The sequence below is a fragment of the Miniopterus natalensis genome, chromosome 3 (assembly GCF_054644295.1).
Source record: "Miniopterus natalensis isolate mMinNat1 chromosome 3, mMinNat1.hap1, whole genome shotgun sequence".
In the NCBI taxonomy this organism is placed as follows: domain Eukaryota; kingdom Metazoa; phylum Chordata; class Mammalia; order Chiroptera; family Miniopteridae; genus Miniopterus; species Miniopterus natalensis.
This window is the reverse complement of record NC_142083.1, coordinates 45,050,411-45,074,724: the sequence shown is the minus strand read 5'-3', so window position 1 is coordinate 45,074,724 and position 24,314 is coordinate 45,050,411. Positions and strand designations below refer to the sequence as shown.

General features: G+C 33.3%; 1 protein-coding gene across 1 annotated transcript in view; it reads right to left on the bottom strand.

Annotated features, from left to right (window-relative positions):
- The window catches only part of RASA1 (RAS p21 protein activator 1), a 90,928-nt gene that overhangs the window by 22,658 nt on the left and 43,956 nt on the right, over nt 1–24,314 (bottom strand). Inside the window, exons 2-11 of the mRNA XM_016210381.2 lie at nt 22,739–22,891; nt 21,617–21,752; nt 20,944–21,014; nt 18,414–18,531; nt 15,196–15,227; nt 11,182–11,234; nt 8,856–9,006; nt 6,750–6,828; nt 1,735–1,855; nt 801–957 (exon numbers count right to left, since the gene is read on the bottom strand). Coding sequence (XP_016065867.2) covers nt 801–957; nt 1,735–1,855; nt 6,750–6,828; nt 8,856–9,006; nt 11,182–11,234; nt 15,196–15,227; nt 18,414–18,531; nt 20,944–21,014; nt 21,617–21,752; nt 22,739–22,891 — 1,071 coding nt within the window. The remainder of the gene's footprint in view (nt 1–800; nt 958–1,734; nt 1,856–6,749; nt 6,829–8,855; nt 9,007–11,181; nt 11,235–15,195; nt 15,228–18,413; nt 18,532–20,943; nt 21,015–21,616; nt 21,753–22,738; nt 22,892–24,314) is intronic.

Sequence of the window (24,314 nt, the reverse complement as noted above, 5' to 3'; positions counted from 1 at the left end):
TTACTCTCTCCCCACCCACCTGCCCACCCCTGCCTTCCCCCTGAGACCCCTCAGTCTGTTCCATGCTTCTATATCTCTGGGTCTATTCTGTTCATCAGTTTATTTTCTTTATGACATTCCACATATGAGTGAGATCATGTGATACTTGTGTTTCTCTGACTGGCTTATTTCCCGTCACATAATACTCTCCAGGTCCCACCATGCTGTCCTAAAATTTAATATCCAGCAAAAAATCCTTAATGAAGATAAAACAATAAATAATGCAACAGTGAAAAGATAAAGGTGTAAAAGTTCCCACATAAATTTCAATACAATAATGCTGTATCTCTGAAATGTCTTTAACTTGTGCCCTGAAGTGGTTAAAGTTAAGCAGTATAAGAGGGTAAAAAGGAGATAAATGGTGATGGAAGGAGACCTGGCTCTGGGTGGTTGAACACATAATATACAGATGATGTGTTACAGAACTGTCCACCTGAAACCGAAATAATTTTATTAACCAATATCACCCCAATAAAGTCAATAAAAATAAAAAAAATAAAGCAGTATTAAGAGTTAGAAGCTTCATATGAAGAAATAGAACGCTAAAAGACCTCTAAATATTGAAAATAATCTGAAAAATTTGTACAGTTGTTCAATTAAAGTGGACAGGAAAACAGCCAAATAAGCAGTGCTATCCAACTAAATATGACATTTTCAGATGCTTTTAGGGCTCTCAAATTGGTTTGCTACGGTTTGAAACGATCTGAACATACCCACTATTTTATTAATAAAGCAATTACAAAAAGAAACCAATTTCTTACCTGTCAAAGAGACTATCGTGAACAACATAGACAGAACATACACTGAGATCTATTAATCCTTTTGGTTTTGTAGCTCGTTTTTCACTCTCAAAATAAATAAGTTGGGCATCACTGCCCTCTAAGATAAAATATAAGTTTTTCCACCGTTTTCCTTTGCCTGTTAAAAAAAAGTTTTCCCTTAGCCAAATGATGAATTGTGAAGTCATATATATTAAAATCATAAAATTTTATCACTGCTGAAAATAAAATTAAACATATTTCAAATTTTTATTGTAAAGCTTAAATAACACACTAATCCTTATAAAATGAGAAAATGTAATTTATCTGTAGAAAATCAACTTTTGTTACATTGCTCGTTTTTTAATGAATCAGAGTAAATGACAAGGGTACCTAAATTATATCTTTGGAAATCTCATTATGATAAATTCTTTAAAATTCTTATTTAGGAGTAATTCTTTTTCAATCGTTAAGAAGAAGAAAAAAACACAACTCTTCCACTAACCATGTGCCCCTCCAGCCCCCTAACATTTCTTAATGTGAAACTGAGGCTAATCTATAAACCAGAAGCATCAGTACCATGAATGTGCCAAGCTTCTCTTCTCTTTTTCAAACTAAGGTGAAGTGGGAGTATGAGGCAAAGAATCAAATGCCCAGCACTGGAACTGACCTCAGGATTTAAAGACATAATTTGAAATACGTAAGTTGTTTCCTAAAACTCTGCTTGGAAATGTAGATTTAATATACCTAGACTAGATTTTGAAGTCTGCTTAGATAAAAGCTCTAATCCAGGGTCAATTACTAAAATAACTGAGGTCAAAACAATTCATTAAATACACATCTCAATGAAAAGTTCAATGCCCAATATTTATAATGCTTCTATTGTAAATAATAAAACACTGAAATTGAATCTTTAGTCTTAAAAATTTATACTTACCCTTTTTCAGAAGATAACCTTTTTTAACAATATTTTTATAAAAGGCATCTTTTGTTTTTCGGCGAATTGTATTATATATTTCCTTGCCATCCACTGTATCATTGAGTACTTGCTCTTGATCCTGAGTTTTTAAAGTATTAAAATTGTTTCATGAATCCTTGATGTAAATTAAGTAAAATCTACTCAACTGCAAATTAAAAACCAAATTACGTGTCTGTCTAGACATTAAGAAAATGTTTTAAGTACTAAAATCTAAAAGAATGTAAAACATATATTGAGATCATTTGCTTTCCAAAGAAATTCTCAAAAAGGTTTCTTTACCATCCTCTCAAGAACACAGACAATAACCTATTTTCAAAGATACAGTAGTCCCCCTTTATCTCTGGTTTTGCTTTCTGTGGTTTCAGTTACCCAAGGCCAACCACTGTCCAGAAATATTTAATAGAAAATTCCAGAAATAAAACAATTCGTTAAGTTTAAATTATAAATTATGCATGCCATTCTGAGTATTGTGATGAAATCACGCCTGTGATGTGAATCATCCCCCTTTCCAGTGATCCACACTGTATCTGCTACCCACCCATTAGCAATCTCAGATCAACAGTTGAGTTATCACAGTGCCTGTGTTCAAGTAACACTTACAGTAGCGTAACACTATATCACAAAGTCGTTCACCTCACTTCATCTCATCACATCATCTCACATCATCACAAGAAGGGTGAGTACTATACAATAAAATATCTTGAGACCAAAATCACATAACTTTTATTATAGTATATTGTTACAGTTGTTCTATTTTATTATTAGTTGTTAATCTCTTACTCTGACTAATTTACAAACTAAGCTTTATGATAGGTATGTATGTGTAGGAAAAAATAGTATATGTAGGGTTTAGTACTATCTGCAGTTTCAGGTATCCACTGGGGGACTTGAAACGTATTCCCCTGGGAAAAGGGGGACTACTGCATAGTCAGTCTTGTGTTTTATAGCAAATCACGCTTTGAAAAGATAAATTTGTCCCAACCAATTTAAGCATAAAGCAAAGTTTGCTTATGTACAAATACGTCTGTGAGATACACTAGGTGATGCAGAAAACTGCACCCAGCTGAACTAAGATATGGGGGAATATACAAAACACACCTCAGGTCCCCCCTCAATTCCCCCAGTGTTATATGTCACACCCATCTAGCCACATCTGGCTAGTTATAACACCACCTGATTTCAGATAATCCTCGTCTTGCCACCTCACAATATTCAAAACACTTCCAATGGTAACTTCCACAAGTAAACCAGATCTTTTTCAAAGTAAATTGCCATATTTATTGTAGTGTTTATTTCTTAACCATTTAACATGTATAAAAACTATGCTACATTTTTATTAGGTCCTTATCTTTAAGTGTCAGTGATGAAGTTTTTGGTGTTGTGCCCCTAACCACACTTTTCCCACTACTCTGTGGTTTTTTACTGCATGACTCTACATAACACTGTGAATTACAGGAATGCATATGTCTTAACTGCTAACCCTCTCCAATTACAAAAAGAATTATGACTTCAGGAAAAATATAAAGAGAAGAATGCCTTTATAATCTTTCCAAAACAAATCAATCTTCACCATCAGGGTACACTAGACTCAATTTTGGTTTTTTAGTTTCTTTTTTGAGTTCTTACTGTTTGCAGGGATTAGTATTTATGACTTTTTCCCCTAGAGATTTCATGGGTCCATTTGATCTTTTCATAAATCTAGGACATGTGATTTTCATGAATCTTATTTTCCCTATATCTTGAAACAGTCTGCTATTTCACCATCCTAGGAACATTTCATCATTACTCAACAATTACTCCCAAGTATGCTAAAGAGCAGGAATTGGCAAACCGTGGTACATGTGCCAAATTCAGCCCACTGACTGTTTTGGGACATAGAGTTTTACTGGAACGCAGCCACACTCATCCCTTTACATAGCATCTATGGCTGCTTTCACACTACAACGGTAAGGTTTAGTAGTCGAGACAGATACTGGATGGCGCACACAACTAAAATATTTATCATCTGGCCCTTTACAGAACAAGTTGGACAATCCTTGTCTTAGAGGATGATGCGATAGTGAAATAAATCATCTCCATTGCATCACCCTTTGGCTTTTTAAGAAAAACAAAAAACTAGGTTGCCAAGTATTGCATTATCCTTTAAAGAAGAAAAAAGACTATTTTGGTGTTTTTTTTAATTAGTCTTCATTGAAGCTGAAAATGCAGGACTCTTATTTTTCTGCTCATAATAACAGAGAAAATACTGACAAAAGAATATGTTTGACAATTATTAAGAGACTCAGAAGATGAATGCAAAAAAACAGATGGCAGCACTCTGGGGTCTAGCGCTATGATAAAATTGATTTTGATAAGCAAAATCTCAGACTATAATTCTTCAGAAGATATCTGATAAATTTTCTCAAAACTCAAGAATTACCGAGTGAACGATATATTTCTGGGGAGGGGGGGAGGGGGGTGAAGAAATGTAGTGTTTCCATTTGTTAGTCATTCAATAGTAAGAATATCACCATGCAATACCTTGTGACAAGAATTTAGAGGATCCTGTTTTGCTAAAAGGAAATAAGACTATTCTTTAAATTTATATTCTTGTGCACCAAGCTTTACTACATATGATTTGTAAATGGAAAAAAGGTAATTTGTATCCAAGTTACTGGAAGACATATAATGTAGAAATTTTAAAAATTCACTGTACTGATCATTCTAATTGATGTTTATTTATAAACCTGAACATAAAAATATTTTAAAGTTATGAAGCAAAGACTGTACTCTCCAACAAAATATGAGCCATCAGTTTTCAAAAGTATTCCACTTGATGACGAAAGTATAGGAACAATAAGAAAGAATTATAAACTAGAACCCAAGAGAGAGAGATTTAAAATCTGGACTCACTTTTCCATTTTGACAGTAAAAGTGCAAGAAGAACCAGAGTAATTATAAGCAAGAACTTACTAGAAATGTATCTGAAATCTGAGTTAGGATTTACAAGGTGGGCATGTTCCAGGTCTGTGCATGACAGTGGGTGAACACACTTCAAACGTAATGGTTTTTATGTAGTATACAGATTGCTTTGAAATCAGAATCAGTTATTTCTCAAGTGTTCGATGCATTATAGGCACTTATGCAAATAACAATTTGAGGTTTGTTCAGGTATGAAACAGTAACACAATTAAGAGTGGGGCACACTGTATATTTTAAGTAGGTCTTAAAACAACCTTATAACTTAAGTACAAAAAGTTTACTTGATGTCACATGCTATTATTGTCACACAATTATTTTTCTAATTATGAAAATTAAATTAGAAAATTCTAAGCACAAATTCCTTTTGTGAAAAATGTATGACAATTTATAGGCCAATAAATTTTGTGGACTTATGAAATAAATTAAAACCATCATTAACTCAAACAGCCAATGTGAATTAGAATTAAGGATATAGCAATGGGAATGAGTCACAGGATCTGTGATTTGGAGGTAAACACACCTCTGACACTTAGTTAAAAGACCCTGAGCACTGGTTTCTAGAAAGCACATACAACACTATATGTTTTTTTTAAAAGTTAGTTTTATATATGCAGTAATTAGAATAATGAACAGCCAAGGTCTGCCAGAAATGCCAACAAAAGTAGTCCATCAATGCTGACCAGAGTTATTAAGAAGGTGGCAAGGAGGAAGTGAAACTTGAGGTGTATCTTAAACTAGTAGCATTTATACAGGCAGAGAGGAAGAGAGTGACACAGAGCTAGCACAAGCACAATGACATAAGAGATGCTAGTGATAATACAGAGGGTACTTCCTGCTGAAGAGCAGACATTCATTCATTCGATGATATTCTAGACACGGAATACAACACAAAACCCCTGCTCTTGTGCACCTCACATTCTACCAGAAAAGCATGAGAAAATGAAGCAAGACATACAGGGTGGGCAAAAGAAGATTTACAGTTGTGAGCACATGAAACAGTTTATTCTTGTATTATTTATTAATATTTGCATTATTTTCCTTAAGGACGATTGTAAACCTACTTTTGCCCACCCCTGTACTAAAATGTGACATGATTATGATAATTCCTGAATTTATATTAAGCATCAGAATAACGATTCCCATCCCCCTCAGCAATTGCAATGAGTATTAGGTATAACCATCTGAAACTAACTTGTTAGGAGGCGGAAAATCAAGAAGTTAGAGACACTACAAGTCACTGTACAAGTTTTGTTGGGTCTGCAAAACCTCTCACAATCCTCCCTTAAAATCCCTGGGCTGTCAGGCCCTCTATTTTCCACATACCCTGTTTTACCCCTGCTACAACCTTTCCCCACCAAACTTCAGAAAGTACGATGAGAAAGACACAGGCTAATTAACCTCCCTACGTCTTAAGCAACTAATACTCAACAGGCCCTCTTGTTCAAGGCCAACATCTCCTCTTGTGTTCTGGGCTTTCGTCACGCTGCCTTCCCGAGGCCCTTGTGACCAGGTACTGCCGCGCCCCACCCTCCCCACCGCAGTCACTCTTACAACGGGCTTTGCTCACAGTACAGACATGCTCAAAACCCTCTCACCATAAAACTACAGACAAATAAACGGACAGTTTATGCACTCTAGGCCCTACATTTTGTTCTAGCTATCATTTATTTAGTTTCTTCACTTACCAAGCTCACCTAGAGAAGCCTGGCTGTGATTTCTCCTTGCTGTCTCTGCTTTAGCCTCCAATAAACTCACTCCTTGACCCAGTGCAACTTGGCTTCTGCCTCCACCACTGCTTCTATTCTAAAAAAGCCATCAAGTACTTCCTAATTATCTACAACATAAATAAAAACTAAGCGATTCTTTTTAATTTACTTTCTGAAAGAATTTGAATAATCCTGTTTTAAATTCAATCCAATTTTATATGCGTGAGTGTGTACATAAACATACCACCAAAAATGCATTTTGAAATAAAATGCTAATTATTGCAAAAAAAAACCAACAACACTGACCTGCATTGGTACAGGTTCCTTAAGATAATAACCTTCAACAATTTGTTCTTTTCGATAGTGATCTATGATGTCCCCAATGCTGTTAAAATAAAAATTATTTACATTGACATAATTTGTCTCATAAAAAATACAAATCTTGAAAATACCAGCAAATCCTATTAGCAAAGATTATCTACTTGCAAGTTTTTTTCAAAGCACATAACCAAAATACATTATTTTAGAAAAACAAGAATGTTCCCAGTATCGGTTTATAATCAGAATACCGTAGTCAGAGATTTCCAATTTTCCATATACATACTTAAGAGTCACTATTAAGTGAGAAAAGAATTAAAAATCTACTTTTTAAATTTTCAATAAGAGTATCTGTGAGATTAAAAGAAGGAACAGCCCAGCCAGGCGTGGCTCAGCGGTTGAGCATCGACCTAGGATCCAGGCAATCAGGGTTCGATTCCCGGTCAGGGCACATGCACGGGCTACGCAGCCGATCAATGACCCTCTCATCATTGATGTTTCTCTCTCTCTCTCTCTCTCTTTCTCTCCCTCTTTTCCTCTCTCTGAGATCAATAAAGATATATTTAAAAAAAAAAAAAAAATCATAAAAGATCTCCAGAATTGGAGACTTCACAATTTAAAAAAAAAGAAGGAACAACTAGAGAAATGGCCTTTATTTATTAGCAAGTAGTGGACTCAGGTAAACTTTAAGAATTTTTATCAGCAAAACATTTACATATTCTGCTTTTACAATAATAGTATGGAGTTAGGTCATAAAACATATAAATAGGTGAAAGCAGAAGCAAATTTTTAAAAAAGACCAGGAGCAAATCTTACATGCTGGATTAAAAAAATGTAAGGCTTATTGATGATTTTGAGAAACATCCACTGGTTGCCTCCTGTACGGACCCCGCCCGGGGATAAACCTGCAGCCTAGGTATGTGCCCTGACCAGGAACTGAAAATGCAATCTTTTGGTGTATGGATGATGCTCCAACCAACTGAGCCACCCGCCAGGGCAACTATTTTATCTTTTAAAAACGTCTCAAGACAGGCATTTATCAATTCAGTTTTGAACTCATAGTTTTATATATTCCAATCACTAGAAAACTGGATAATGGGAAAAATTCATTTACCTTCATTGAGAGGCTCAAGTTGCAACTAGCTAGCTATTCAGTGGGGATGTCTGGATCAGACTGTAATATAGAATGTACTCAGCAGCTTACACGTAAGATGTGCAAAAGGATCCATCTGTCTAGACTCATATCTTCTATCTGATACTTTAAAACTATCCACTGAACTTCCCACAAGCAACTAGAACTTGTTTTTTGTTTTGTTATGTTGTGCTTTCCAGATTAACCAGCTGCTGGATCCCTATATACTCAAAGGTCAAGCTGGAATTGAGAGAAATTCTAAATGGAACAAAGAATGATGCTATGGTATTTTAACTTGCATTTTAAGCTTATGCAAACTTCAAAATAGGAAAACAACGCTACTCTAGAGTTACCCATATGGGAAAACTTTTATAGTCAGAAATAAATTGAAAGATGACTTTCCATTATGCAAAAAAAATAGGTGACATTCTGTTGTATGGTTTCTTTAACTTATTATCTAATCAAGTGACTAAAATCCATTCTAAGGTTTGGGATAAGCAAAGCGTTTATTTAGAATTTTAAATGTGCGAAGTAGGAACCAATAATTACAAATAAGAAATATCAATTTGAGAACCCAATTACATATGCAATTAAGACACAGGTTACTCTTTGAGAACTTTTTTCCTATTAAAATGCCTCACTGATAAAAGAACGCATTTTCTTTTCTTACGTATTTTTCTGTCCTACAGATAATATATGGATTCAGCAAATTTGCTTCATCAAGCTTGTGCATAAATAATAAAAAGTACATAAATTCTGTTTGAGGAAAGTAAGTAAGGTATTATCTTCATGTTGGACACTGTCTAAAGAATTCTTGGTCGTGACTACTACTAAATTATTAAAGGTCTTATAACTTTAAATTTTAAAAAGTCAGAAACATTAATTTTGAATCTGATATATTTATGTTACTGAGATTTCAACTATTTTTGCCAAAAGTAAACTAAAAATTTCTCAAACCTTACCTGTTATAATATCGGCCTCCCATCATAAACTGATTGTTTGGTGTTGGACATATTTTAAATCGCTGAATATTTTCACTGGTCCGAAAATACAGTGAATAGTCACCAGGAGTATTATCTGAGGGCCTCACAAGAAAACTGCAGACTTGGCCAACTGCAAAAATTAAGCTGTTAGTTTTATTCCCTATTTATCAAATAAAAAGAATCATTAAGCAATATAATTACAAAAGTACTTTCGGAAGTCTATAAACATAAGCTAATTTTCACCGGGAAACTGTTTTATAATAAAGATAATCTTAAGACTTCTAAAAAAATTTTTTCTGGTTCATGAGTCACAACCACCCATGATGCTGCTTGTCTTTATAGATAAAAATATAGGGCAGAAGTTTGCAGCAGTGACTTCTGGTTAATAATGGCTGTAACTGTCAAACTTGGAAAAAATAATCTAAGCACAGTTAGGGGATACTGGCTAAAACTGCCACATTTTTTGTAAATCCACTTAGTACAGTGAAATCTAAAAAAGTTAGTGAATTCTGCTTAGGGATAATCTGTACTTATAAATGCTTCTGATTAAACATTAAGTAGTAACTAATAAAATAGTAACAAAAGCTTACAACGGTAGATTCAAAACAGCTGAAATATTTGTGCACCTTATAAAAATCAATACACATGCACTATATTTCATTCAATAAGTATGGTCTTGAAAAGTCATGTAGAAGCAAATTATATATAAAACATTTTCATATGAATTTTAGTGAAGTCTTTTTGATATCTTCAGTTGGCAGTGACTCAACACTAAGATGCATTTGCCTTTTCTCTGTTTAAGTCTTAATGACAAAGATCAGAACTTGATTGCTTTTAGGAAAGCACAATAAACACTCAAATTATCAGACTTGATTTTTATGTAAATTACTAATTGTTCCAATCATCCAGCCAAAGCACTTACTATCAACTCATGTCATGTTCAGTATAAAGAATTGGAATTACTGCACAATTGTGTATGCAAGTGCTTATGTGTATTTTTCAGGGGAGAAAAAAAAAAAAATCACCAGATTCTTAAAAGAGCACATACCCAAAGAAAATAAAAGCTAACGTAATGAAATTAAGTTTAGTTCAACTTTATATGCCTAAAAACGAGTGAGAGCAAGTATTTGGTGGTGCTCACATAAACTTACACTCAAAATTCAGTAAATTCACTAAAATAAATATTTTGGTCCCATTAAAAGTTGATAGCATGTCATCTTGGTTTAGCATTTGGTCTCTATTACTGCTATATAGCATTATCATGTTCTTTATTTTTCAACCTACTTAACCTACATCCTCACAATACAATTTAATACTTCTAAAACTGCCTCAAATTTTTTAAAAGAGCATACTAGTAATTACATTAAAATGCAGTGCCTTATATGGCTTAAAATAACTCAGATAACATCTTTAACAATCAGTCGTTTATTCACCACATATAGAAACTATTGAACTCTGGTTGTTTTTAAAGAACTAAGACTTCTAAATAACAGATTATATGTAAACTTGTCTCAGATCCTGATATGGTATGGTTTGCTGAAGAATTATTTGGTAGTTAAATTAGTTCAGTCTTAAATATTTAGTTAGTATTATGACAGGATGGTTTATGTTTTAAATATAAATCCACAATTCAAGTCAATTTTTACTTTGCATATCTCCATAACCACATTTTAACACTTAGGGAAATGTTAAAATTAATATATTCTAAAAAACCCAATTGTATAATTCTGTAAGTGCGCAAAGATAAATGCATTAACATTTGCTGCAGCCGAATAGCAAAAAATATATAACTGAAACATGATATTCCTCTATAAGAGATCAACTGTAAATTATGGTACTTATACAATGGAAAGCTCATGGTCATTAAAAAGGAGAATGAAAATTTATATATGCAGATATGCAACACTCTCCCAAAATATATCCTAACCTGAAAAAAAGTATGCTGCATGTTCCTGTGGGTGTGTGAGGAGTGGTACGTATAGGGGTGTATTTAGGAGTAAGGAAGACACAGAAAACCTCAGAAACAACAACAAAAAAATCTCTCATCTGGTGCTGCTTCTGAAGAAGAGGACAGGAGCCTGGGGCAGAAGGAAAACATACTTCACTGAATGTCATACTGCACGTATGTTTTCAACTAAAAACGCCAAAAAACAAAAAAAGCAGTTTCTCTGTGCTGGGCAAGAAAGTAATATATGCATAAATATCAAATGAATGCTGAAGGCAACATACATGATAAATAGTTGGGTTGCTTTTTTTATTCTTTTTAAACAAAGACAAGAGAAAAGGCAAGTGAATATCCGAGTACCTGTCATTAGTAAATTATAAGCTTCTTGTTTGGAAATTTTCCCATGGAACCATCTTAAAAAGAGAACAAATTAAATATGTAAATCAAAAGTCTTTTTGGCTATTACACAATCAAAACTAAACCACCAACATAATAAGTATAATTCAGGCTGACATAATGAAATAAATGCAATACAACTGATCAGTTATCTCATTCCCTTTACATCTCAGTTATTACACTTTATAAACATGTATAAATTCAACAAAACAAGAACATTTAGGGACTATCTAGTATGAACTACAATTTCCATATTAATTACCAACACAAAAACAGTGATGATTTTAATTCTGATAATGACAAACTGTTACATTCTTACATCATACATTCCCTTTTCTTTTTATTGGACAGAAAGGGTGCTATAGGTAGAGCCCACTACAGAATTACCCAGAAAGAAAAAGGGGAATAAACTCTTCTCATATTTCTCTCAGAGTGAATTTCCATATAATATGTGATAAGTTCTCTCTTCAAATAAAATCAACAAGGGTGATTCATACTTTACTGAAGATCAGGAAAGATTAAGTAGATAAGAAAAAATAAATACTATCAGCAAGAACTGAAAAGAAAAGAATGACTTAGTATTCCTAATTCTATTTGAGCTAAAGACCTATCAAATTAGATTGTTAGAATATTTTATATTCTATATACTTAAAATACGTCTATAGAAATTATCATAAATGGCACTGTAGTCAAGATCCATAGCATATAATAATGAGGGCATTTGAATTTTACCTTAAAATGACACATCTGGTTTGAAAAACTAATTGCTAGTAATGAATTACTTGAAATCTCCTCTTATTTACCTGAATGACTATTATCCATCTTGCTCATTAACACGTCAACACCAAGCTGACAACTCCAGAACAACTCTACCATTTTGCCATATATTCTTAGGGTCTGCAATTATTTTTAATAGTGGTTTAAAGAACAAGTTGCAAAGTAAAAATACTACCAGATTAAAAGATATAAGTGCTCTAATATCCAATGTTACAGGTTTAGAGGCTGTTCACACTATTTTAAACTATCCATACTATTACTGATCAAAGTATTAAAATGTAACTGAATTTTTACCTTTTCACATGAAATGTGAATAAAAAGTTAAATTTTCTCTTTAACTCTATGCCAGCCATTAACAGATCTCCTGGGCACTCAATGCAAATTCTGAACATAAAGCAAGTATACAACTGGAGCAGTCTAGGCTGCCTTAAGGTAGTAAGGTTCAATTATATTCTAAATAACTATTTACTACAAATGCTGAAACAGGATTTCTATATTCCAGGGGAGAGGTGATTAGATGACCTCAAACGCCAATCCTATATTTATATAGCTAGAATAAAAGGAAAAAAGGGAATTCTAAAAAGGAGGGATAACAAATGGAGTTTAGAGAACAAATAGCAATATCATTTTCTGAAAGGATTAGATTTTAGTTTCTTCATTCATGTTTATTACCTACATGTAATGTGTCTATTTCAAGCACATGGTTTGCACCAATGACAGAAAGACACATCTCTGTTTTTTAGGAAATCCCCATACTAGTAAGAAAAAGGGACACAAATACTGTATAATTATAAAAGTAATGTAGAAAATGTACTAAAGCACAGTGAAAGCTACTTGCTGAGGGCATTTTTGGAATAACAAAGGGGCACCAATTCTGTAGAGTGTATAAGATGAAGGAAGACTTCTTGGGTAGAGTGAAAATGAGTTAAGTCTTTAGGTAAGAATGGGAATTAACCAAGAACAATGGAGGGGATTTGTGGCCCAGGAAGTGCCTTGAGCAAAGCAGAACAGTATTATGCATTTGAAGATCTACAAGCTGGGAAGCATTAATACTAGAAATGAAAAGAGACAGGACTAGGAAAGGGCACAAGACCTAGATCAAAAGATCCTTTTAGGCTCTACTAGGGTAAAGATGGTAGAAAAGCAGTTAAAAATGTTAAGTGATAAAGGGATACAGTCAGATGTGTGTTTAGGTACAGATGATTCTGGCTACTGGAAGAAAGGATCTGCAGAGGCTAAAGCATTACGGAATACTGACTTGAAGGTTGTTGCTACATCAAGTCCTGGTAAGAGATGAAAAGGGCCTGAAATACAGTTAAGATTGAGAAGAAGGCACACATTCAAGAAATGTTTTAGAAGATAAAATTATCAGGACTTGGCACCTATATCATGGAAATAGGGAGCTGGAAAAACCACAGCTAAAGTTATACCACCTATTTAATCTAAGGATGCTTCACTGCCAGCCTCTACCTTAAGAAATTAGAAGAAGCTGACAAATACATAAACCAACAATGCAAATTTAGCTTATGTTAAATACCTAATGAACAGAAAATTATAAAGTTCAAAAAACTGAACAATCACAATGATATTAAATAAAAAAAGATTTCCAAGTGAAAGTGGGATTAATACTTTATGCTACAAGAAAACTGTATATAGCTTTAAATATTTACTGGCAGTTGACACCTTTTTAAAAAATAACTATATGGTGTTATTTTTAACAGGGATAAAAACATAGATTTCTAGCTGCTTTTGAAATACAAGAGGATTTCATAACACTCGACTCCCACTCTTGCACATATCAGTTAGAGTGGTCATCATACTTCAGGCAAACTAACACCTTCTAGTGTTTTACACACACCCCCCACCCCCCCACCCCCCCCCCCACCCCAGTCTTCCCTACTGTAAAGAGTGAGTGCCAGTTGCCATTTTGTTACCACACTTGCAGTGTTGTTTTATTATACTAGGGAAATAGTTCCCTGTACCTTGATCTCTATCAAGAGAGAAAATAAGAAAGATCAAGATTATTTTAATTTGAAAGAAATGGGAATATAGGCACCTGACCCTTGTTGACTAATACAGTCAACAAGGTATGGGTTGGCTGACAGAGCCTATTTTGCAGCTACAAAGAACAATACAGAAAATGAACTCAGAAAAATATCTCATATGTTCCACTTAAGGAAGGTAGGAAACTAAATAAGGTGACTGCAAGAGGAGTATTTAGTTTAATGTTTTTATGTTCTAATGATCGGAAACAAAATTAGCAAACACTTGAGTGGCAAGCCTTAAATTCCACCCATTAACGCTGACAGAATGGCAAGAAAAATATGTTTCACTGAAAATAATTAGAAGATGAACGAAGAGTCTATTAGAGTGAAACAGAATTGGGACTAATAGTTAAGATCTTCCCCCTGGCCGGGTAGCTTAGTTGGTTACAGCGTCATCCCAATACACCAAGGTTGTGGGTTCGATCCCCAGTCAGAGCACATATAGGAATCGACCAATGAATGCATATATAGGTGGAACAATGAATCTATGTTTCTCTCTCAACTCAATAAAAACAACAACAAAAAGAGTTAAGATCTTTAAGGACAATAATAAAATTAAAGCAAAGTTGAAACACCACATGAAGTGATTTCCCATAGGAGGTTATTGGTTAAAGCTAATAACTTTTGGAATATAAGAGACGAATGTTGCAAGTAGCAGGTATAGCAATACCTGGTCTTTGAATAAGCCGTTACAAGATACTTAAATCAGCCTAAAAAGGTTATGAAAAGAAAGTTCTTCTACAGTCTTATTAATATGGAGGAAAAGTTCTCTCCACTCCCGCCAAATACCTGAACCATAAAATACATAAAAGCACGGTGATGAAAACAAAAAATGCTATTAATAAATCAATGAGAAAATAAAGAAAAATATGAGGAATTGTGACATTCATAATGTTATTAATGCAATGTTTACTGAAGAGTCTTCAGTCTGGTGCTATAAAAGTTATATATAGGTATAAGCCACCTTCATTATTTAAAAATAAACCTTTGTCACTAGATTCTTAAGAAAATATTTAAAGAGTTCCTGAGCCAAATAAAAAAAATTTAAGTCAGCCCCAAAACTATCAATTTTCTTTTAAAATATTTTTTGGCCAAAGTTATCCAATTAGTATGTTTACAGTATTTTTTTTCCTTTTAATAATTAATACAAACTCACATTTTGCCTTCATGTGGATCTTCTTCCCGGCCCTAAAGGGGAAGATATTAAGACAGTGTTTTATATAATTAACTCTTAACCTATTTTTATTAAAATTAATACAAATCATACTTTCAAACATCTCTAGTCTGCCCTTCATATTTATTTCTGCAAATATAAGAAAAAGTGCTTCTGTTCCAGGAATGTCTTTCCACAACTCTCTCCTTACTCTTCTTCCCTTATTGTGATGACTCTCATTCAGGTCCTTTTCCTCCCTTTTCTTAAACTATTACAGTAGCTCAACTGGTGTAATGATCTCTGTGCCCTACCCTACCGCTCCAATCTGGATTCATTAGTTTGCTTTACAGTAAGAAACACCAAGACAAACAAAAACAAATAAATTTTTAAAAACCAAACCTTTAATACCCCTTTACTGCCTAACAAATTCTTCAATTTACAATCAAAATCCTTTATCACGACTCAAGCCTATGTTTCCATTCTCATACTGACAATTCTCTTTACGTATTTATTTCACTGTCACACATAACTTACCTATTCAAAAATCTACATTCTCCCAACACTGTAGCTTGTTCTTTTTTACCTAAAATGTCCTTTCCACTCACTGCTTCCTATTAGTTAAAACCTAAACCATCTATACAGGATCTATCTCAAATAACATCTCCTAAGTGAGACACTGAGTCCCTAAAACATAAATAGGAACTTTTACTTTTAATAGAAAGAACATCATTCTTCTATTACCTTTTGAACTCTACCTTACTCTATTTGACACTCCTATTATTTAAGATACACAAGTGTTATTCATTCTATTATAGTGACTATAAGCATCTTAAGCTCCTAGCACTTCTTTGTTAACTAATACCCATCACCATCACAACCACCAGCACAATGCTGGGCATATAATTTTCACTGAATATACAGGGTGGGGCAAAAGTAGGTTTATAGTCATGAGTACAAAAACCACAAAGTTAAATATTGTATTATTTTCCATATGAAACGTAAACCTACTTTTGCCCCACCCTGTATAAGTTAAACTGTTGTCATACCAAGCACAGTACATGGCACTGAGTCTTCAACGAATAATGAAAGAGTAGAAAAATGATCTAACTATACATGGATTTACTTCTTTTAATTTGGTTCTCACTCATCAAATACCTAACCAAACTAAAATCAAACACTCACTGAATGCCTATTATGTTACAAAGCAGTATACTAAAAAGCATTGCATAAAAACAAAATACGTTACCATTGCCCAAAAGGAGTCAATCTCTACAGAAGAGGTTTACACAATAAATTAATTTTATACAGTGTAACAGAATGTAAAATTAAGGTGCTATGGAAACACAAGATGAAACAATTTATCCTAAGAAAAGTTAGAAATGCATAAAACCTCTGTGAAAGAAAGGGCAACACCTGAGCTGAACGGATAAAGATGAATCAATTTTACATGGCAGCCTAGAGGGCAGCAATGTCAAGGAAGGTGGGAAAGAATAGGCATAGAGACAAGCATTCATTCAACAAACATTTACTGAATGTCTACCAATGCCAGACACTATTCAGGCAATAGCAATAATCACTGAATCAGAGACAAAACTCACAGGTTTACATTCTAGAGTTAAGACATAAAAGTCTAAATGTGCTTGGAAAACAGTACCTCGAATTTCAGAGTGGGAAATTCCTTAAATCCAATAACCAAGTGAATGCCTGAAATCTAGACAATCTCCGATGGCTTTTCAAACTATAAGGAATCATTGTGTTCCAATGAAGATCATTATGAAAAATTATTCTGAATATTGGAGTAAAAATTGTTTATAACTCCAACTTGAAACTAGGCCACCAGTAATTCAAAGTATTACTTATATTCATTTTTGGAAGCCACATCACATTGTTTACTAATACTGAGTTGTTTTTCTCTTTTTTTCTTTCCTTGTATTGACATTAGGTCATGTCTCCTTATCTTAAATTGAGTAATTTTTTTTTCTGTACTCATTGGATAACTTTCACTTATTCTTATTAAAGTTTATCTTGTTAAATCTGACCCAGAATTCCAAAAGCTTGAGAAAAATTCAACTATACTGCAGTTCCTTTAGATAATTAAAATAATGGGGGCAGGGGGATTACAGCAGGAGGGAGAAAATCCAACATAAAAGTTGTAACTAAGAAATTCTGTAGTAAAACCAATACAGATAGTAAGTTTCTTCAGTTTGAAAACTTCTTGCCTATCTGGAATAAGTATCTCTCCTACTGTAGAATACAGGATACTAACCTAGGCCTAGGGATCAGGAATTCTCATTTTAGCTCTTCTACTAAGTAATTATGTGACTATGAGTATAGAATATATCATATCATTTCCTTCACTCCTCACACTTTTCCTCATATGATTTACTTCTATATATCGAGGTCTGGCTGCCAGAATAGGCAGGCAAGAGAACTAATAACAAAGAAAACTATTTTTCACTGCTGTCTTTCTCGAATAGTAATCAGAGCACAGGTTTCACAGCTTATTTCTAGTTCATGGCATAATTTAAAAACATTAGCTCTGAGGGTTGTAAAAGGTAACAAAAAACATTCCATTTTGCTGGACAAATCCAAAAAGTGATTTTCCAAATGTGTAAAATAATGTTTGCTATGTTTCAGTGATACGTAGTATTGTCTCTGAAATGCAAATGCTGCTGGAATGCTGACCTCTTATCTAAAAATGCACAAATATGATTATTTATACTGTAACTAATAATGTATTAGGTGATGACAATAAAAACAAGGTGAATATTTAAAATGTAGAATATGTGATAATATATGTGTAACATTTATAAATGAGTTTTTCCAAGGTTACTAGAAAATTATACATATATTTGGGAGATAAAGATTCTGAGATTCAATGATCAGTGACATAACATCATAACATCATTTATGAGGAAGATCAAGAAGAAAAGAAATACAAATAAGCACAAATGTTAATACATTTTTTAATTCTTAAAAACTCATGAAATCTGAAAATTGGCAGCTATAGATTAAAACATGCTAGCTTGGCTATGTTTTTTACAAATAAATAGCAATAACTAATAGTAAATACATTTTAACAAAAATTCCTTGTACTTGTGAAATGAGGTTTTTCATAGATAAAAATGTATTCATAGATAATTTCCCTGATTATAGACAAGTTCCATAATTTCACAAAAAATTTAGAATCCTGAGAGTGAGAAGAACAGAATAAAACTTACCACCTCTTCTACTAGGTCTTCAACTATTAGGCCTTGTTCATCTGTTCTTAGATTTGTAACCCACATCCACCCATCTTCTAATTCGTTATGAACAATGAACATATCTCCTTTTAAGAAACTGAAAATAGCAAGTATAAAGTTATTGAAATTAAAAATTTTAAACATGAAAATTTGAGTAATCATGTCTCACCACAGAGATAATATGATACTGGAAAATGCAACAGATTAAAGTCAAATACTCTAGAGTTTTGTCCTATTTCTGGCATTATCTACAAGTAAAATGTTTTACAATTAAATATCTCAATCTTAATATCCTCATGGGTAAAAGACATGAATAAAGGTACCTGCACTACCTATAATGCTGGATTATTGTTACATTCAAATTGGAATTTTTGTAACAATAATTATATATGTATTATATAGGCATTGGAATATAACGCCAAGAAACCTGAATTTGAAAGCTTAAGTTTCAATGTTATTGTCTTTCAGAGGCAGGTTAGATATAAAATTATAAACATAAAATAATTAACTCATCACACACACACACAAATACTTGCTTTATTTGTAATAAGCACAATTAGCCTTATCATGCAGATGCTTACAAGAATTTAAAAAAAAATTAGGTGTTTTATTTAATTCACTCAGACATCCATGATCTAACAAGTATAGCATTCTTTCTCTATAAGTGGTACACCAAGGGATATATTTTGAGTAGAGGGATGTCTACACTACCTAGTTTCTTTTCATTGGAATCTAGATGTTTTCAACCTCCACACAATCACAGGTGGAATATGTTGTTGCTGTATGTCATCAATGTAAAACCACATGAACAAATGCCTCTGAAGGCGTAAGGTTTCAAGATTGGTAGGATGCTACCACTGACCCTATATCAATATCCATATCTGTCATATATATTTTTTATCAATTTTTCTTTCAATCTTAATATTCACAAACTGAAGTTCTATTAGGTAAATCTAAAAAACTTTTCTCCAGACTATCTCAAGCTTAACAGTTTCTCAGACAAGTTCAAGAACAGAAAACTTGTAGTATACAACACTTGAGATGCACTCTATTTGAATAAGTATAGAATACTGCATTCTTTCTTTTAAATAGCTTACTTTTATTTATTTTTTTATTGAATTTATTGTGGTAACACTGGTTAATAAAACCATACAGGTTTTAAGTATACAACTCAATAAAACATTATCTGCTGCATCGTATGCTCACCACACAAAGCCCAGTCTCCCTCTGCCCATTTCCACTCCCCCAGCCCCTTTCCTTCTGGCTACCATCACACTGCCGTCCCTTATTCATGCGTCACACATACTGAATAATCACAGTCTGCCTCTCAGTCATTCTCTTAAGTAAAACTGGTGTGCACAAAAGCAGAGCTAGTTCAGCTCTAAGCTCACTGCTTTTCCTCAACACTGGCTTCGCACACAGTGGAGACAGCACATACAGCGCTCCCACAGAATTTTTTAAATTTTTTTTAATCCTCATCTAAGGATAATTTTTCCATTGCTTTCCAGAGAGTGAAAGGGGGGGAGAGAGAGAGAGAACACATCGATGTGAAAGACACATCGACTGGCTGCCTCCCGCATGTGCCGACCAGGGCCAGGACTGAGCCTGCAGCCCCGGTACGTGCACCTCCGCCGGGACCGAAGCCAGAACTCTTCAGTCCGCAGCCAACACTCCAACCAGCCAAACCGGCCAGGGCCACACAGAATATTTAGGAGGCGTAGTGCCCTGGCGGGTGTGACTCGGTCGGGCACAGTCCCCTGCACCTAAAGATTGCTAGTTCGATTCCAATCAGGGCACACACCCAAGTTGTGGGCTCAATCTCTGGAGGGGGCAGGAGGCAGCCAGTCAATGCTGCACTCCCACATCGATGTTTCTCTCTCTAAAAATCAATAAAAATCTTAAAAAAAAAAAAAAAAAAAGGTAACCACATTTTTTTAAAAAATAGATGTAGCCAAGGGTTGAGATTTAGTAAAAATATTTCTTACTGTCTCATCAAGAACAATCTTAAGTGAAACTGGCTTTTTTTGTTTGTTTGTTTAACTGCAAATGTGTGGTAGTGAAGAGCACTGTAGTTTGGTGCCACTATCCTGATTTGTGCTAAGGCACCAGCGGTTTTACTGTCCATTGCTTTTGTGCCATCAGTATAAATGTCACAGTGAAAAAGGCAAATGATGTCTTAGTAATATGAATAGTTTAGGCACAGATGTCATGTAGTAATAAAAATTAAAAGAGAGTACAGAATATAACAGCAGTCTCCTTACTTTGTCAGAGATAGTTTTTAATAAAAGCTAAGTTATTTCTCCTGTCATCTTCACTGTGGCCACTCTGATCCAAATCCACAATCTGAACAGACAAGCCAACTAGGAGTATTAAACACCACACTCAGTATTAAAGGCACCTTTACCTTGTTGTATGTTACTTTCTCAAATTCCAAAACTTTCCTGGTCCAAGAGCAATAAATTATCAAAGTCTTTCAAATGCCAAGAAATGAGAATATGTTATAAAATACCTTATTTCATCAGTGTCTGGTACTTTTGTGTAAGGCAGAATGGCTCGAACACGCCTTCTATCTTCTACTGGCTAAAAACCATAAAAAAAAATTTACAAAGGATAAATAACCTTTTTATGTCAAAGTCAAATCAAGTATGTCCACAAAAAGTAAAAGCAAATAAAACACCAACAAGCTCATTCAAACTACGTTTTACTGAGGCTCTAAATACCCAAAACCTAAAAATGTTTGTCTTGTTTTCATTGTTGTTTTTATAGAAATTCTTTTAACAGTATAACTTATGTTTTATCAAGCATTATGAATGATCATTAAATTTGAAATAAACTATATGGGACATGTAAATTAACCTTTCACTGATAATACAGGAGGCATTTCAGAATTTTGCAGCAACTTCAGCATTAGCCCTATGATATCTCTAAGTACTCCTCATTCAATCATTATGCAATGTTATAAAAAAAATCAAGTTACTTAAATACAAAATTATAGAAAAATTACCTTTTCTTAAAGAAGTTGTGAGTTTTGCTCTGATACTACACTAGAATTAAAATTTAATACAACAAATACTTCTTGAATTACATTAAACAAACAGCACAAGCAACTGAACAAGAGCTAACCCAATTAGCAAAGTGAAATAATAAAGTTTTAAAAGATATTTTATTCAAGTTTTACTTGCCTCTGGTGGTGCAACTGGATAAAGCAATTTTTCTCCTTTAAGCAAACAGGAAACATGACTGTAATAGCCTATTAGGTCTGACAATGAAGAAAACCGTCTTCCACCAATGTAGTAATCTCCACACATAGCAATAATCCTATTTTGTACAGGGGAAAATACAGTATAACAAAAACCTTTTGAGATAATTTTGAAGACCAAATTCCATAAAGAAATTATAAATCCATAATTTCATACTCTTTTAACTACATCCCTATATTAAAATACCATTTTAATATCTTCACCACATGCTAATTACTTGAGGTTATTTCTTCTACAAATATATATGTATGCATTGCATAAAAAATACATATAACACTTATAAACCTCAGTCACACATAATTCATTAAAATATTTGTGAACTCATCCTCGCATACCTCTTCTCACTTTCCACATTAAAGACTGAAGAGCAATTGTAATAAAAATCTCTGGCTAAAAGCAGCTTATATATCTCGTGAAATATTTACAGAGTATAATATTTTTTATTCTACATGTGGTGTAAGAGTACTTATTAAAGCTTATTTTAAAAGCTAAAAATCAAGGGTATACAAACATTTTATTAGTTAACATTAGAGACACTAGATTTTTTTTTCAATCTTGCTCATAAAAATAAAATCAAATAAAATATGTATATTTATACATACAGACATTGATATCTATACTTGAAAATCTGCATGCCCATTTAATTGAAATGAACATTTGCAAAGAGTTTCAGAACTGTGTAGCTAAAATGACTTAAAGGGTACACACCCTGACTCTTAAAACTGTTTCCTCTATTTCCTGTTACTCTGTATTTCCACTTTACTACTCAGAGTTTCCTTGTAATTTAAAGAATTTCTACATTAAAAGTGGTAATTATATTTGGGATTAGCACAGTGATGCTAGTAATAATACTGTTTTTAAACAAAAATGTAAACATTCAACATCTACTCTAAATTGCTGATTAAATCATACCAGTGAAAACAAATTTCGTTTTCCATTATTTAAATGTCACTGAGTATTCACCTTTATTAAAGTAGATATTTTTACGAATATTACAGCAAAACAGCTGTATTATACAGCCTCATAATAGGAATAAAGACTTACCTAAAATGGTTGACAACATTTGTCTGGCTAAGAAATGAAAGTACAAAGGACCCTGGCCTCCGATCACTCTCTCTTATAAGGTAACTGCCGGACTTCCCTGCCTGTCTGAGGCGTTCTTCTGCCATAGTTCTATCAAGTTTTCCATGATACCACCTAAGGGGAAAAATTAAAAGATTAGGATAAAAATAGCAACCATAAAATTACTAATGGTAGGTGAAAAACATACTACTAGAGGCTATAAATACCTACATGTAACTTGAACATTTACATTTTACTCTGAACCAGTTTTTCCAATTTCAACACAATTGTTAACTTCCAAGTCTCTCCAAAAAATTCACTTACTCAGTTTTTAATTTGTCCTATAAGCTCAGGCCTAATCATCTCACCTATGAACTACTTCTATTTCTGCCCCTCTCTCTACTACTGGGATTGTCTGTATGTTCAAGATACAAATGCTTACTATAACCAAATCCTAACTTAGAAAATTGAGAGTAAGATGGACAAATGGAAACAACTGATTAATTTATTACTTCTCTACATACGAAGGAACCAAGATTTGACATAATAAGGCATATGGTACCTGTGAGAAAATAAAATTTTATTCCATTTTAGTGTTTTGCCCTAGAATAGGAAAACAGAATGATGCTAATGGCTACTGTTCTAATCTCCTGTTTCATCAAGAAGCTGATTATTTCCTTGGTCTTATGATGATCTACTCCATAACCACTCATTTGAAGTCAGCTCCTCAAATTTATTTAACAAACATGTGAGGAATAAATGATACCTTTGTTACTTTAACTTTTCTGCTCTCAGTTTACCTATATTCTACCTACCATAATACCAGGTGGTCTGCTTAAATGACTGGCAATAACTCTAGTATCATTCATGCTATGCCTATAAAAGTCTCATGGATTGATATAAACAGAAGCATACTTAGAAAGAGATTGGAATTTTCATATGGTCATGGTAACAAATCTATGAAGTAACTTTTATGAAATATTTTTACACTTTTAATAAGTTAGTCATCCAAATGTATCCTCCAGTACTTGGAGTCTAACTTAAAACATTCCAGGGAAAACAAAAAATTCATATTACATTGAGATACTTAATATCTAGAGATAAGTCAGTCAAAACTACTGAACTACTATGACTATTTTTGCTATAAGAAAAGGTTAGTATTATTCTTGACTCCTTAGTTTATTAAAAAAGAAAAAAACTTAAAACTTCTCGAACTAATTATTTTTAGTTTTCTTCTATAAACCAACCCATTTATCTGTAAGTCTGTGCATAAGACTAAAATAAAATAATGAAATAATCATGGAACTTTATTATAACTTAATAGGAAAACCATAATTTTAAACAGTATTAGAAGGGAAAAAAATCAATATTGCATTTCTCTAAAATTCTAGTCTCAGTTCAAGCATTACCTTTGAGGTTATGGACAAGTAAATTTAACTTTGAAGAGCGTTTTTTTGTTTGTTTTTTAATCTAAAAGGAAAAGTTTAGACTAATGATCACTGAAAGTTCCTTGAAGAACTAAAATTTAACAACATATGATCAGGACAAAATTTTTGAA